This window comes from Corvus moneduloides, chromosome Z, assembly GCF_009650955.1.
Source record: "Corvus moneduloides isolate bCorMon1 chromosome Z, bCorMon1.pri, whole genome shotgun sequence".
Classification (NCBI taxonomy): domain Eukaryota; kingdom Metazoa; phylum Chordata; class Aves; order Passeriformes; family Corvidae; genus Corvus; species Corvus moneduloides.
Genome location: NC_045511.1, coordinates 46,685,079 through 46,700,665, shown reverse-complemented (window position 1 = coordinate 46,700,665; position 15,587 = coordinate 46,685,079). Strand labels below are relative to the sequence as shown.

The following is a 15,587-nucleotide window of genomic DNA, read 5'->3' as shown; positions in this document are numbered from 1 at the left end:
GCTTGGAGCATACACTGGAAATACAGTTTGTGTTTCACTGCTGTTGCTGTGCCTTGCATGCGTGTGTTGCTGTGTTTGCCAAGTTATAGGTACTGCAGGATGTGCAGTAATTAATTCACTTCAAGTAAGTACTGAAAAAATATGAAATCTGAAAAAAAAATCTCTGCTCCCTTAGCCAGAGAGTTGTATACTTGTCTTGTGTCACCCATCCTGTTCTGTAACTGCAGCCTAGTTCTGCTCAGAATTTACAGAAAGGCATGAGACCAGCTGGGTGGGAGACTGTCAGTGCATGCACACTTATCCATGCTCCAATTGTGACTTCTTAGCTGACAGTCATGCATAACTACCACGGGTCAAATTTCAAAGATATTTAAAGGAACTAATTCCTTGTAGGAGTGTTGGTTTGGTGTTTCATTTGAAGAGACTGGAAAGGGCATGACAGGAATGGAGGTTTTGGATTTTAAAGTGAAGGGGCAACAGCAGAGCAGCCCAAGGCAAGTGTATTTTGGGTAGCATCACAGGACACTTCAGAAAGAAAAAAAGCATTATTATTATTATTATTATTATTATTATTATTATTATTATTATTATAATATTAGCATTTTTGATGGGAAAACACTGATTAAATACAGAGAAGTACGGATTTCCCTTTCTGAAGAACCAATTTCCACACTAAGAATTCAGCTTTAGGTCATACCTCCGTTTACAAATTTGTTAGTGTCCTGGTTTCAGCTGGAATAGAGTTAATTATATACTGGAGTATATACTGGAGGGATAACAATAATTTAAAAAAATAGCAATGCAAAAGAGAAAGAGGAATAAAATCCAAGAGAAACAAGTGATGCACAATACAATTGTTCACTCACTGCCCTGTGCCCAGCCTGTCCCAGCTGACTGCCCCTAGTTTATGTTCTGGACATGACATTCTATGGTATGGAATATCCCTTTGGCCAGTTTGGGTCAGCTGTCCTGGCTGTTCTCCCTCCTGGCTTTTCATGCACCTGCTCACTGGTGAAGCGTGGAAAACTGAAAAGTCCTGGATTTAGGGTAAGGACTACTTAGCAACAGCCAAAACATCAGTGTGTAATAACAACATTATTCTCACACTGAATCCACTGTACCAGCTACTGAGAAGAAAATTATCTCTAACCCAAATGAAATCAGGACATTTAGTTATACCGACATGCAGTGCTCTCAAAGAGATCTTAAAACAATGTACCAGCGCTACAGAAGGTGGGTTTTTTTGTAAGGGGAAGCTGAGAGGATACAAGTTAAGCCTAAAGACTGGCTTAGCCTGCTTTTGAAATACATACAGGATTGTTTCTGGTCGTTGCATCCTGTGGGCTCATGAGTGAGATGGGATGCACTCCTGGTTTGGTAACCTCAGGAGCATCACCTTGTGAGTAACCTCTGAGTCTGTATGAGCCAGTCCCCTAACAGACTCAAAAGGCTCCTTAGGTTAGTGGCTTTTCTTGAGCCTGTGATTTTATTTTGGAGAGAGGGGGAAATTTGTGTGTAGCTGTTTGGTAGGAGTGCAGCTTCTCTGCAGTTCCTCCTTTAGAAATTAATAAAGATAGAGGTACCTTGTGGAGATCTGTGGTTCCTCAGTTCAGGGTGGAGGAATCTCTCCCATATAACTACCTCAGACTCCCCTTTGGTGTGCAGGACTTATTTCGCAGTTCTCCTTTATTGAGGTCTTTCAGCAGGGGCCAAGTCAGCCTCTGCATTTTTTGACTAAATGATTTGGCTGAGATATCATACTGTTCCCTCATTTTCCTGGCTTTTTTATGATGTCTCTTAGGATGAGTAAAGTAAGTTTGAACTCAGCCAAAGCAAGCTTCAGGGAGCTCAAAGTTGGCTTTATTTTTCTGTTGCTCTGGGAGTAAGCATCTTTCACTTTAATATCTTAGGAAGCTGTTGCTCTCTATATGGGCAACCAGTTAGTCTAAAACCACCTGGCTTCCACGAGGTTTTGTGTTTATTGTTTCAAAAGGCTACAGCCTGAGTGTATCCAAAACTAGATAAAGAAGATAGAATTGGAACAGCTAAATTTATCTTAACATAAAATTAAGTTTTAGAAGAGTAGTTTGTAATGTCCCTTGGAGTCAGAAATTACAGTACCTTGTCAGGGCGATTGTATTCTTTTTGGCTTGGCAGACTGCGTCTGAATTGGTGTTGTACTGGTTTGGATGATGTGCTACAGTCTGGAATTGATTCATAGATTCCTGTGCTGCTTTTAAAATCTAAACCAGTTTGGTTTGTGCTCATTCTAAATTGGGCTTTGGTGTCTACACAGGCAGAAAACGCAATTCACTGACTCCTAGATCGACTCTGTTTCCTTGTCCTGGTTGCCAGCGGGATATTGATCTTGGAGAGCGTGGCATCAATGGCTTATTTCGCAACTTCACTTTGGAAACCATTGTGGAAAGATACAGACAGGCAGCCAGGGCAGCCATTGCTATTATGTGTGATTTCTGCAAACCTCCGCCTCAGGAGTCCACAAAGAGCTGCATGGACTGCAGTGCAAGCTATTGCAATGAATGTTTCAAAATACACCATCCTTGGGGAACCGTGAAAGCCCAGCATGAGTATGTAGGACCAACCACCAACTTCAGACCCAAGGTAAGTGTACTGTACCCTACAGAATTTGGGTTGCAGGATTCTCGTGTAGCTTCAGATATATCTGTGCAATGGTGGTTGCTTTTCAGGACCATTATTGCTTTATTGACTATTGCTGTTATTTATTGAGTGAACCACAAGATTTTTTTCTTGCTGATGGTCAAGTGGTTGTCATTGAAGGGGACAATGAGAACATTCCTGAAGGGTACTATAAAAAGAGGGATTTTTACTTTGTGGAATGGATTGTGTTACTTGTGATTTGAGTCTTTCTTTCCATTTTTTTTTTAAGACAATGATCACAGATCACAGAAAATTCTGAGCTGAAAGGGACCCACAAGGATCATCAAGTCCAGCTCTTAAGTGAATGGTTCATACAGGGATTGAATCCACACCCTTGGTGTTATTGGCACTATGCTCTTGAGCATCTAAAATGGGACTGCCTCAGAAGGATGCCTGTGTGTGATAAACTTAAAAACCTCAACACACCTGGCCTCTTCCATGCCCCCTTTAGGCACATCCCCTTTGGATGCTTTGTGCCTGAACTTGATCCATCAGAAAGCATCTTCTTTCTCTCCTTCTTTGCATCTAACTAGAGCAAAAGGTGGAGTTAAGGTCTCCATTGCTATTACACCATTATTTTTTTATCTGTACCATAAGAGATAAAATTTAATGGCAAAATTTCTGCTTCATACACTGGTGCTGCTGGTGCTGCATTCAGACAAAACAGAGTGAAAACAAAATGCTGCTACCTTTGTGTCCCGCGCTAAGCATGGTGCAGTACATGGCAGTGCCTTACTGAATTTAAGTTACATCACAGATGTGACATGTCACAGATGCCACCTTGCTAACCAGGGACCACAAAAGACCTTAATGTCCCACCATGTGCTGTGTGCCTGTGCCTCCTTGCTGGAGGTCACACAGATACTGGAAATGCTGATGGTCAAGAAGTCCTGATTAATTATGGTTCAATTAAGTAAATTTGATTAATGTGCAGTGTGTAAGAAGCTCTTGACTGCTGGTGTATCTTCCTTCTGAGACTGGAAAGATTTGAGCCTCTAAAGTTAGCAAGCTGGCAAATAGTGAGCATCCAGTAGTCCACTTGGTGCTTATTTCCCGTTAAAAGTGAGCACATGCTTCGTATGCTTACAAATGTCTTGCACATGTTGAAATGTCCTTCTGTTGGATAAAAGAGAAGGGTGAAGGTTTGCATAGTATCTTCTAGCTCTTGCTTTTAAATGCTATACAGCTCCTTAAAAACTTCTCTTCTATGGTATCTAAACCCTCACAGCTGCAATGCTGCTACTTGAAAATACCAAAGACATCTTGTGATCCCTGTGCACTCCTAAAGGTGCCCTATGGTGTTATACTACATGCAGACTGAATTCAGGATTAAAAGTCAGTAGTTGACTTCTCTTGAAGCAGAGCAAAGTGGGGTGAAGTGGTTTAGATTATTCTGACACAGATGCATTGAGTATGTGTGCACCTGTGGGATTTAGCATTTCTAATTTTATGTGAAGTCAGAAAGCAGGGAAAAAAGGAGAAAAGCATAGTGTAGTTAACTTTAGATGCATCTGCTTTTTTGAAAAACTTACCAACAGCAGTAATCAGATCTTTACTGTGCTCTTACAGAAACTTTTCTGAGGACTGCTTGAGCTTAGTATAAAGAAAAAAAAAATGCATTTTTCATTTTTCTGCATTTTTAAGACCTGAGCTGAAAGCATGAAGTATTTGTTGGTTTCCTAACAATGTTTTCAGTCATCACTTTAATTTACAACCAGGCTGGAGAGCACTTCGAAGTGTGTGTGGTGGGGATGGGAGAAGTACATACTGGGCTGATGGTTTGTGAGTTTTGAGAGAAGATAATAAGGCAGTCTGCTGACCTCTACTGTCTCTCACTTGCAGCCTGTAATTCTTGCTTATATGAGGAGATAAATAAAAATATGTGGTTTTTGCTAGGTGTGACTCTACACTGCTGTGGAAAAATTACTTCCACAGCCTAACTGATTGACTGTAGTTTTTGGAGATGTTTGCCTGCACAGCTGATTTTTTTGGCAGCTTCCTTTTTCCCCTTTTTATTTCCTTCCAAGTCCCGTAGTCAATGCTAATTGCATATTTGGGTTAATGATAATTTTAATGTTCTAAGGTGCTGGTGAGACTAGTAACTTTGGGCTTTTCAGCATAGCCTAAGATAACATTTGGGACTTGAATGTTGGTTTCAGGTTTTAACTTACTGTGTCCATATTTGTGCTGCTCACAATTTTCTATTTTTATGCCCTTTTTTGACCTTTCTTGTGTGGGGGCATATTGAAACTGAAAAGCTTCCTCAAAAGCTTCTCTTTGGTAACTTCTGTGGAATAGATGACCCAAATGTTGTCTTTCAGTGCTCTAGAACGAGGCAAAGCATTGTTTGTTTTTTAAAGCAACACACACAGACACATACACACACACACACACACACACGTTTTACGTGGTTTAATCTGTTGCCTGAGCTTGGACTTGAGCAGCACTTTTTTTAACTCTTTGAGCATTTATTTACCCGTGTTCAGTTCTTGAAAGATTATTTTCAGCAAACACCAGCTTTCTTGCAATGCTGTTTGAGCTAATCGTGGAAGGAGCACTCAGTGCGAGCAGCTTGTAACTGGAGTCAGATGGAAAGACTGAAACACTGGAGTCTTTTGTATTTAAAATTACTGTAGCTGGTGGTGGCTGCACTTTGTTGCTCCAAGAGCAATGGCTATGTGGCTTATCAAAATCTAGTTTAGACTTAAATTGCTACAGTGTTATGTCAGCTCTTGCTTTAAGAAACACTTCATAGCTGTTGCAAGAGATGCTGGCATGAGCATGGTTAACTTTGACAGGCTGGGTGTGTTATATATTGCATTTACAGCTCTGAGCAGGAGTGTAGGGTGCTAGAGGCATCACAAGCAACATGGGCAGGGGTTGGCAAAAGGTTGTTTGCTATATGGAGTCTACACAGACACTGCTAGAGGTTTACATACTGTAAACTTTGTGAAACTGTGTGTGTTCATCTGCTTTCACTGGCATTGACAAATACAAAAGGTAGAAGATAAACTGGCTATAAAAAATTCACTGATGAAATCACATGCTGCTTTGGGTTGATTGGGTGTTTTGATTGTTTGTTGGAAGTACACCTGTATTGTCTCTTTCCTTTTCTTTTTTTTCCCCCCCACAGATTTTGATGTGTCCAGAACATGAAATGGAGAGGGTAAACATGTACTGTGAAATCTGCAGAAGGCCTGTTTGTCATCTTTGTAAACTGGGTGGAGGTCATGCAAACCATAGAGTAACAACCATGAGCACTGCCTACAAAACCCTTAAGGTAAAAGAAAATATCATTGGACCTGACCTTAAGAAGGGGAGGAGTACTTCTGATGTGAGGGCAAACTCCCTCTGGCTGGAAGCCAGGATTTGTGTTTAGGAGACCCTGAACTAGTCTTGAGGCCTGTTGTTGTGCAGCATTGGTTAATGTATATATTAGTGTGATGTAGGGCATGTTTTAGAAACTAAATTGCCATTTGCTGTGATGCTTGAAACGTAACCCCTTAAAAGTGCTTTCACCTTATTTCAACTAATTGTACGGCAGTACTGACAATGCAGAAGGTTTAAGCAGTTAATACTTTACAATCAACTTTTTTTAATATAAATGTTCAGGTAGCTTGTGGTAGCTGGTACTTGAGAAGCACTTCTAAAAATTTTGCATCAGAAGTACCTGTTGACACCTTAGTATGTATCTTTGTGTGTTTTGGAAGCTGTATAGCTGTTAATTTCCTAAGCAAAGCACAACAGAGAAGACTTGCAAACATCAGTTTTTTATTAAAGACTGCACCTACTTCTTCTTCTTCCTTTTCTTCCTCTCTTGCTCACAGGAGGAAAAAAAAAGAAGAAAAAAAAAAAGAGACCAGACTAGCCTGCCTTGTGCTCTTTGGCCTCCTCACTAGTTTGAAAGGCTTTTCCTGTACAATTGCTTGCTCTTGCAGCTAAGGAAGCACAGGGACACTCATAAACCTGTGATGTGAACTACTCCTTTTTCTAGCAACTCTTACTACAAATGAGTTAATAGCTAATAACTCCTTTCTGTAAGTTTAATGTCCTGAAGCATAATGTTCCTAACCTAAGAGAGGGTGACTCCTGGGTGATTGGGAGCCAGCTGACACTGTTACCTCTTGTCCTTAGGGGCTGTGCCACCAGTCTTGCTCACAGTTGCTTTGTAGTCTCTGCAGGTCACCAAACAATTCTCCACAGGATTGCTTCTCGTAACTGGTGTCAGGCTGTTGCCCTTGTGGCTAGGTAAACTGAGGACTAGCTGGATGACCTGTCTGTGCTGGTTGTCACTTTGTGTGAGATACCCTATTCTTGCTGTTTTACTCCAACAGGAGAAGCTTTCAAAAGATATTGAGTACCTCATCAGTAAGGAGAGCCAGGTGAAAGCTCACATCACACAGCTGGATCTGCTGCTGAAAGAAACAGAGGTAAGAGTGCCTTGCAGGTTTTCTGGAGTTGGCCTTTGTAGAGACACAGGAAGGACTGTGTCTTCACTGTTTTCAGTGAAGTTTCAAACTTCGGGCTTTTCAGTTAAGGAGTGAAATAAATTTTTGAACACTTTATGCTAGTACTGAATCACACATGGCAAGACCTAGTCCTGCCAGTGTGGGAAGCATACAGAGGGAAGTTCATTTTTGGGTGCTGCTGTAAATTTAAATGAAATAAAGCTTGCTTGATACCTTAACCAAAGTGGGTTAAACATTGGGTATTTGTGCTTTTATGATGGTGCATTATTTACGCTGCCTGTTTACATTGAGAGAGTCAGAATTAAGGGCAAAATCTGCCTGAAGGGTCATGGCTGGAAACTCACATACAAGCTGAAAAACCCGAAGGCAGAAATTGCAGAAGCTCCTGGTACTGGTGTATCTTGATTACAGATTGCCTTTGTGCTTTGCAGTTCCTTTTATCCAGGGCAGTAGTCAGAGGTGGCACTACAGTTCAGAGGGTGTACTCGAGAAGCTGGGCTTGGGTGTTCAGGGTGATTGGGGAAGGTGGAAGAGCATCTAGCTCTTGGGCATGAAGACTTCAGAGACAGACATGCTTTCACAGTGCTTCTTCATGAGCTATCTAGACAAATGTAATGCATAACTTGAGACATAATCAGAGGAATACTTTCCTTCATTCTCTTAAAGACAGCAAATGCTGACTAGCTTGGGTGGTATGCTGATCTCATTTTCAGTGCTGAATAGCATAGCAAAGCTCATTAGTCTTGTGTGTGAAATGGATGACTAGATTACTGTGATGTCTTGAACAACCTTAAGTATGTTTCTGTAGAGCCCCAGTGATACAGAATCTGTCTAAAATGTCTTCTATTTTCTCCTAGTGCAACAGTGAAAGAGCTAAACAAGAAGCATCTCAGAGTTTTGAGAAATTATATCATGTCCTGGAAGAGAAGAAATCTGCAGCTCTTAGGGCAATTGAAACTTCTAAGAATATAAGGCTGGAAAAATTGCAAACACAAGTGGAAGAATACCAAGGGCTCCTGGAAAATAATGGCCTTGTAGGATATGCTCAAGAAGTGCTTAAAGAAACGGATCCCTCCTGTTTTGTTCAAACAGCAAAACAACTTCATGTCAGGTATCTTAAATATCTTCTGTTTGAAGTGCAGGTACTGTTCCAGGATGTCTCTGCTGTTGTATTCTTTAGAAAGCTGATAGCAAAATACTGACTGCAGTACCGTGTACTGCAGAGGCTTGGGAGATAGTCCTGGTGGTGTTCCAGCATTAGAGTTAGAATTCTTGCATTAGAGTGTGCATTAGGAAACACCACTCAGGAGAGGAGGGCTCTTGTCCTGCCTCAATGCCTAGCCTTGTTCAGTGGCACTGCAGAGGAAGGGTAGTCTGTTTAGCTCCCTGACAAATCCCTTTTCTCAGAGATTTTATCAGGTGTTTGCAAGTTAATATAGCAGGCCTCTTCTGGCTCTTTGATCTTTGTGTTCTCTACTAGCACCTCACATCAGTTTTGTTCTTTGCACATAATGCTCCAAATTAATTAAATGCTTTGCCAGCTGAATATATCCTGTTCATTATCTTTACACTGATGTACAAAAGGCCTTTAATTTTGTATTTGAGAACCTTTTTAGATAGACAAAAATTTCTGGGAGACATCAGTAAGTACATGAAAGCAGAACTTCTTTTAAAGTAAAACCTAGCATTTTTACTTTTTGGAATGTCCACCTTGAATTGTCTTTTTTTCTCTTGTGCTAGTCTGCTTCTTCTGTGTTTCCAGAATCCAAAAAGCTACTGAGTCTCTGAAGAGCTTTAGGCCAGCAGCTGAAACTACTTTTGAAGACTTTGTGGTGGACACTGCTAAGCAAGAAGACATCCTTGGTGACTTGTCCTTCCATTCCAATGGTAAATTCTGAGAGCATCAGGTCTTTCTCAAGTTACAGCTTTAAGGGCTTCTCTGGAGAAAGGCAGAACTTGCACAGGGCAGCAGTTGCAGGGCTCAGTCTTGTGACTCGCACTGTGCCTTCTGTCTCCACGATTCAGAAGGCATTACCTGGCAGCAGTGTAAGCTTCAGCTTTCATAAAGAAGCTAAAATGACATTGCCTTTGGTACCAGTTTGCACTGGCTTCTAAAATATTGTAGTTACATCACACTCAGTCTTTCTAAAAGATTTTATTGCATGACAGAAAGTAATAGTTTTTAAAGCTGCCAGAAAAAAAAATGGCTCAAGCCTCTCAAAGTAAAAATAGAAAACAGGGGATTTATTTAAGTGTATGAACAGAGAACCATCCTCATCTGCTCCGTTTAACTCAGAGAGTTAGATTCCCTCCTTTAACAGAGCTATAGCGCAAAAAAGGAGCTGGGTCTTGGTTTAAGACAATTCTAAGAGGTGGACGCTTTAAAATGAGTTTCCTCCCAATATAATTTTAACCAATCCCTTTCCACCAATAGGGAAAAACTAATAGGAGTAGGTAGAAGTGAAAAAATAACAGTTTACTACTAAAACAAAAAAACAATGGGCCAAAAATAACAGTAATAGTCCCTAGTTACAAAGTGACTGAAATCTCACAGTGTGGGGTATGCCCAGCCACTGCCCTGGAGGGATCTCTGCTGAGATAAAAGATTTCACAATCGCCCAGCAGGACTCCCTGGAAAGGCAATGACTTTTGGGTCATGGCGAGGAAAGGTAGACCCACAATCCTTTGGGATACCCTATGCAGATCATTCTGTAACCCATTGGTCTGTCCCAGACCCTCTGTAATCCATTGGTCCCCTTGCTGATCCCCTGTATCCTTATAAAGGCAAGTTCCCTCGAGCCCCTCGAGGGAGAGCTCGTCCCTGGCTTCCTTCGCCGGAGGGGACCCACAATAAAGCTCCCTTCGTGCGGAACCAGCCACACGAGCCTCTCGTCTCTCTCTCTGGTCTGGCTTGGCCTGGAGGCTGCCCTGCAGAGCTGAGCTGGAATCATGAGCTGATATCACTAAAGAGCTGACAGTCTCTGCAAGGGCCCTCCTGCCAGCAGCTGAGGGAAGACACCGGGCCTTGGGAAGGCAATTCCTTTCAGGACCATCTCCCCGGCCCAGTCACCTCTTCCTGGGTCACAGCCTCAGACCCCACCACCAGCTGTAATATCCCAGGGGCACAGATAGATGTGGAATACACTAACATTTTGGGTTACCCAGGACAGGTTGTATGGTTAACTCCAAAACAACATGTATATAAATTTCAGTGTTTTTTTTCCTCATGTGTTCCAGGTCTAGAAATACCAGAAATCAATGAAGAGCAGAGCAGAATGTACAACAAAGCTCTGATCTGTTGGGAATGCCCTGGGAAGACAGATTCAGCTGATATCTATGTTCTTGAGTACCATAAGCTTAATAGAGAAGATGAGAGTGTGACATGGCAGAAGACTGAAGTTTGTGGCAAGAGCAAATTATTATCTGATCTTGATGACGACAGCAGCTATGCCTTTAGAGTTCGAGGATACAAAGGGTCTATCTGTAGCCCTTGGAGCCGAGAAGTTATTTTGCGTACTCCTCCAGCTCCAGGTATGGGGTTTTCTTATGTCCGGCAGTGTTAAGAGCTGAAAGTAGTTTCCAGTAGCTCCCAGATGTCTCCTACACTGTTACCAGTTGCATAAATGTTTAGAATCACTGTTAAAGGTTAAGTAGGTAACATACAGAGACTGTTAGCTTGCATGACATTCCTAGTAGCCTTTAAAAGTGAGGAATTCTAATGTCAGTATGACTTCAAATGTAGTTTATAAGCACAGAAGGCCAAATACATAAATAAGAATTTTTCTGGGATACTGTTTTTCAGTTTTCAGTTTTCTTTTTGATGACAAATGTGGGTACAACAATGAGCATCTCCAGCTGAACCCAAGAAGAACCTCTGTGGAAAGTAGGGCAGGATTTCCTCTCCTACTGGGATCTGAACGCTTGCAGGTTGGATGCTACACAACCCTGGATTACATCATTGGCGACACTGGGATTGCCAAAGGGAAGCACTTCTGGGCTTTTCGTGTGGAAGCCTATTCATACCTGGTGAAAGTGGGAGTTGTTCCTAGCAACAAGATACAGAAATTGTTCCACAATACCCATGATGTGACCAGTCCAAGGTAAATTGCAGACTCTTGCTTAATGCATGTTTTACATAAGGAGATGGCTTTTTAAAAAAGTAAATTAAGAGCAAGTCTGGTCTCACTACATGAGGTGAACCTAACCACCAGTGAGAAGTTTGAACTGTATGGTATAAGCAGGTTGTCCTGTTCATCCCTTCCTGTTAGCAGAAAGATGTCCTGATTATCCAGAGTCCTATTTTCTTTCTTTTTGGGAAAGAAGCCAGGTTCCTATAGATGCCAAGGAATGTCAGTTAAAGCAAGAAGGTTAAAAATAAGTGTAAGTTTTAAGATAGAAGCAATGCTTAATTATCAATAGCGAGACTCTGCCTTAATTCCCTCAGCATACAAGGTTTGGCAGCCTTTCAGAAGTACTGCGTTCACTGTACTTATTTGTATTTTTCTGCAGTAGCTTGTGCCACAGTGGATCCCAAGGCACTGGCTTACCCCAGGCTCCATGCTTACATACTGTATTGGAGTGCCACTGAGCACAAGCCAAAGTGCAGTGGACAAACCAGTAAAAATATTTCCATCTCTCAATTACAGTTGTAGCAAGCCTGGGTGTGTGTAGGAACTGCAGGCAGGGAGGCTATCTCCTGGGGACTCTTTCTCAGAAATTTAACAAATGTTTGGCTTCCTCCTGTATAACACGTGGAAAATGTGTCAGCACAATCTCGAGCTGCTTAAAACCAGATGGAGCAATTTGCAAAGTGAGAAATTAGATCTAAATTTCCTGATTTCTTTTTCCTTCTCCACATAGATATCTGCAAAACTTTAGCTGACACAGAAACAACTGCCCCCACAAGCACGCCAAAACTGAAATCCTAGGTAGGGAATGTCTGTACTGAAAAATGTATGCTTCTCCATGTGTCTCTATCTGGGACAGAGGTGAGGGGAAAAGCATGCAGACTGACCAGATATATCTGCACACTCTTCAGTAACCATTTGGGAAACTGTTCAGGGAAGTCTTCAGAGAGCGCACCTTAAAAAAGCCCCAAAGCTTAAACCATTAAAACACTACCTTTCGATTTTTGAATTTTAAAGATACTGTAACACAGCAGTGTCATGGAGAACTCACAGGACATGTTCCTGTCTGGAAGGATTGGTCATATTTGCTAAGTTACTTCTCACATTAACTAATTTACTATACTTGTAGGTTCACTAATGATTGCCTAGCGTAAGTACGTTTAGATACATCCACTCTGTAGTATACCCTTCTGTGGTCTTGTCCTTACTGGAGTTCAGCTGTTACTAATGGTTTGAAGTGACTGAAGTGAGTCTTCTCCACCTACTAAATGCATCTTCCTTCCTGGCTTAGGTGTGTACCACTGGTGTAAGCAAAGCCCGGTGGGATGAGTCCTGTGACGGGAGTGCCCTGGGACAGGCAGGACAGATGAGGTGGGGGTGGCATTGTGTGTAACAATGTCTGGAATGTATGGAGCCTGCAGTTGGCAATGCCACAGCTGAGAACCTTTGGATAAGGATTAAGGGACAAAGAAAGTGGATGTCATTGTGGGAATGTACTATAGGCCCCCCAGCCTGACATGATGATGACACTGATGAATTATTCTTTAAGAAACTAAGGAATATCTCTACATCAACCACCTGTGTCCTTGTGGGGCACTTCAGCTTGCCAGAGAGCATGACACAGATGGTACAAGCAGGTCCAGAAGAGTCCTAAAATATCTGGATGATAACTTCTTGTTATGGGTACTAGGGGAGCCAGCTGAGAAAAGTGCCCTCTTTGATTTGTTCCTTGTCAACAGAGAGGATCTCGTGAGCAAAGTGGAGATGAGTGGCCCTCTTGGCCACAGCAACCACAAAGTGATCGAGTTTAAAATTTCCGTTGTCAGGAGGAAAAGTGCCAGCAAAACCTCAGCTCTTGACATGAGGAGAACAGGCTGCTCAGGGTGCTAGTCAGTAAAGTCCTCTGGGAGATCACTGTTGAAGGTGCTGAGGTCCATCAGTGCTGGTCACTTTTTAAGCATCACCTCCTAAGGGCACAGGAGCAGGCACTTCCAAAATGTTGTAAGTCAAGCAGGCGAGACAGAAGGCTGGCTTGGCTGAGCAGAGATCTTCTAGAGCTCTGGCATAATGTACCCAGCATTTGCTTTGATGGGCGGTGCAGCAGTGCATCTTGAGGAAGCTGTCACAGCCAAGTACAGGGAGTACCACGACAACATCTAGTGCAGTAATCTCTTCCCGTTGCTATTCCGAGATGAAAAAAGAAAGCAGAAGAGTTCTACCTTAGTTTTCAGTCCTGATAAATTATATTCTACCTGCGTGTTGCTCACAAGCCTCTGGCATGTGATTTTTTAAAAGAGATGGTCCAGGCACTTCCTGAACCAGAGGAATTCTCATGCCTTTCTTGCGATGCTGTTCTCTACAGCCTTCTTTTCCTGGGGGAAGCAGGGAAGAAGTCTGACTAGCAACCAAAATTTACTCTTCAGGACTAGCACACAGCTGGATAAACACATCATGTGTTAGGTGAGCAACTGGCTCATGTTTCAGGCACAAAGGGTTGTGGTGAATGGGGTAACACCAGACTGGTGACCTGTCACTTGGGGGGTTCCACAGGGCTCCATCCTCAGCCCTGAGCTCTTCAGCATCTTCATAAATGGCTTGGACACAGGACTGGAAGGGATACTAAGTGACTTCACAGACAATACAAAACTGGGAGGAGCTGTTGACTCCCTTGAGATCAGGGAGGCCCTGCAGACAGACCTTGACAAGAAAGAAGACTGGGCAGGCACCAACTGTATGAAATCTAGCAAGGAAAAGTGCTGGATTCTGCACCTGGGATGGGGCAACTCTGGATGTACAGACAGACTGGGGAAGGAGAGGCTGGAAAGCAGAAATGAGTGCAGGAAAGGGACCTGGGTGTCCTGGTCAATGACAAGGTGAATATGAGTGAGCAGTGCCCTGGCAGCCAGGAGGGCCACCCGTGTCCTGGGGTGCATCAGGCCCAGCATCACCAGCCGAGCAAGGGAGGGGATTGTCCCGCTCTGCTCTGCACCGGGGCAGCCTCACCTCGAGTGCTGGGGGCAGGTCTGGGTGCCACAACACAGAAAAGCTACTGAGCTGTTAGAGAGTGTCCAAAGGAGGGCACGAGGATGGGGAAGGGCCTTGAGGAGAAGCCCCAGAAGGAGTGACAGAAGTCACTGGGCTTGTGCAGTCTGGTGGAGACTGAGGGGAAGCAGAGAGGCATACACTGATCCTTTCTCTGTGGTGACCATTGACAGGACCCAAGGGAATGACACAAAATTTTGTCATGGGAGGCTTAGGCTGGATATTAGGAAAAGTTTCTTCACCCAGAGGGTAGTTGGGCACTGGAGCAGGTTCCTCAGGGAAGTGGTCACAGCACCAAGCCTGACAGAGCTCAAGAGGCATTTGGACAATGCTCTCAGGCACGTGATGTGACTCTTGGGGTTGTCCTGTGCAGGGCCAGGACTTGGACTTTGATGTTTTTTGTGGTTTCCTTCTAATTCAGGATATTCTATGATTCTATGATTTTTTTTTACCACACAAGTTTTTTTTGGGTGATCATGTGGTGTTGCCTATCTTACAAAAATGTTTTCTCCAGTTCACATCACCGATCCCACTTAATAATTCGACAAAAGCACATGGTTTTTTTTCTGTTCCAGATATGAGCAAGACAGCGGTCATGACAGTGGGAGTGAAGACGCCTTCTTTGACTCATCGCAGCCTTGCACACTGGTCACCTTAGGCATGAAGAAGTTCTTTATCCCTGCTACACCTGCTGCTCCCAAGGATCCAGCAAGCAGAATCCTTCCCCTGCCGTCATGCTTGGGCATTTGCCTTGACTGTGACAAAGGCAGGGTAGGGTTTTACGATGCAGGCCATATGAAGTGCCTGTATGAATGTGAGGTGGATTGCTCTGGCATAATGTACCCAGCATTTGCTTTGATGGGCGGTGCAGCAGTGCATCTTGAGGAAGCTGTCACAGCCAAGTACAGGGAGTACCACGACGACATCTAGTGCAGTAATCTCTTCCCGTTGCTGTTCCGAGATGAAAGCAGAAAAGTTCTACCTTAGTTTTCAGTCCTGATAAATTATATTCTACCTGCGTGTTGCTCACAAGCCTCTGGCATGTGATTTTTTAAAAGAGATGGTCCAGGCACTTCCTGAACCAGAGGAATTCTCATGCCTTTCTTGTGATCTGTGCAATGCTGTTCTCTACAGCCTTCTTTTCCTGGGGGAAGCAGGGAAGAAGTCTGACTAGCAACCAAAATTTACTCTTCAGGACTAGCAACCAAAATTTACTCTTCGGGGTAGAAATCTGCCTTGTATTTAACTTAAATCCTTACACAGTCAGCTT

General features: G+C 43.0%; 1 protein-coding gene across 3 annotated transcripts in view; it reads left to right on the top strand.

The window, feature by feature from the left end:
• The window catches only part of TRIM36 (tripartite motif containing 36), a 33,216-nt gene extending 17,932 nt beyond the window's left edge, over positions 1–15,284 (top strand). For all 3 annotated transcript variants that reach the window (XM_032096833.1, XM_032096832.1, XM_032096834.1), the window contains 8 exons: positions 2,297–2,622; positions 5,813–5,959; positions 7,014–7,109; positions 8,006–8,259; positions 8,911–9,035; positions 10,386–10,679; positions 10,951–11,248; positions 14,893–15,284. In XM_032096833.1, the coding sequence (XP_031952724.1) occupies positions 2,297–2,622; positions 5,813–5,959; positions 7,014–7,109; positions 8,006–8,259; positions 8,911–9,035; positions 10,386–10,679; positions 10,951–11,248; positions 14,893–15,247 (1,895 nt within the window). In that variant the 3' untranslated portion in view covers positions 15,248–15,284. The remainder of the gene's footprint in view (positions 1–2,296; positions 2,623–5,812; positions 5,960–7,013; positions 7,110–8,005; positions 8,260–8,910; positions 9,036–10,385; positions 10,680–10,950; positions 11,249–14,892) is intronic.
• Positions 15,285–15,587: the final 303 nt, after the last annotated feature.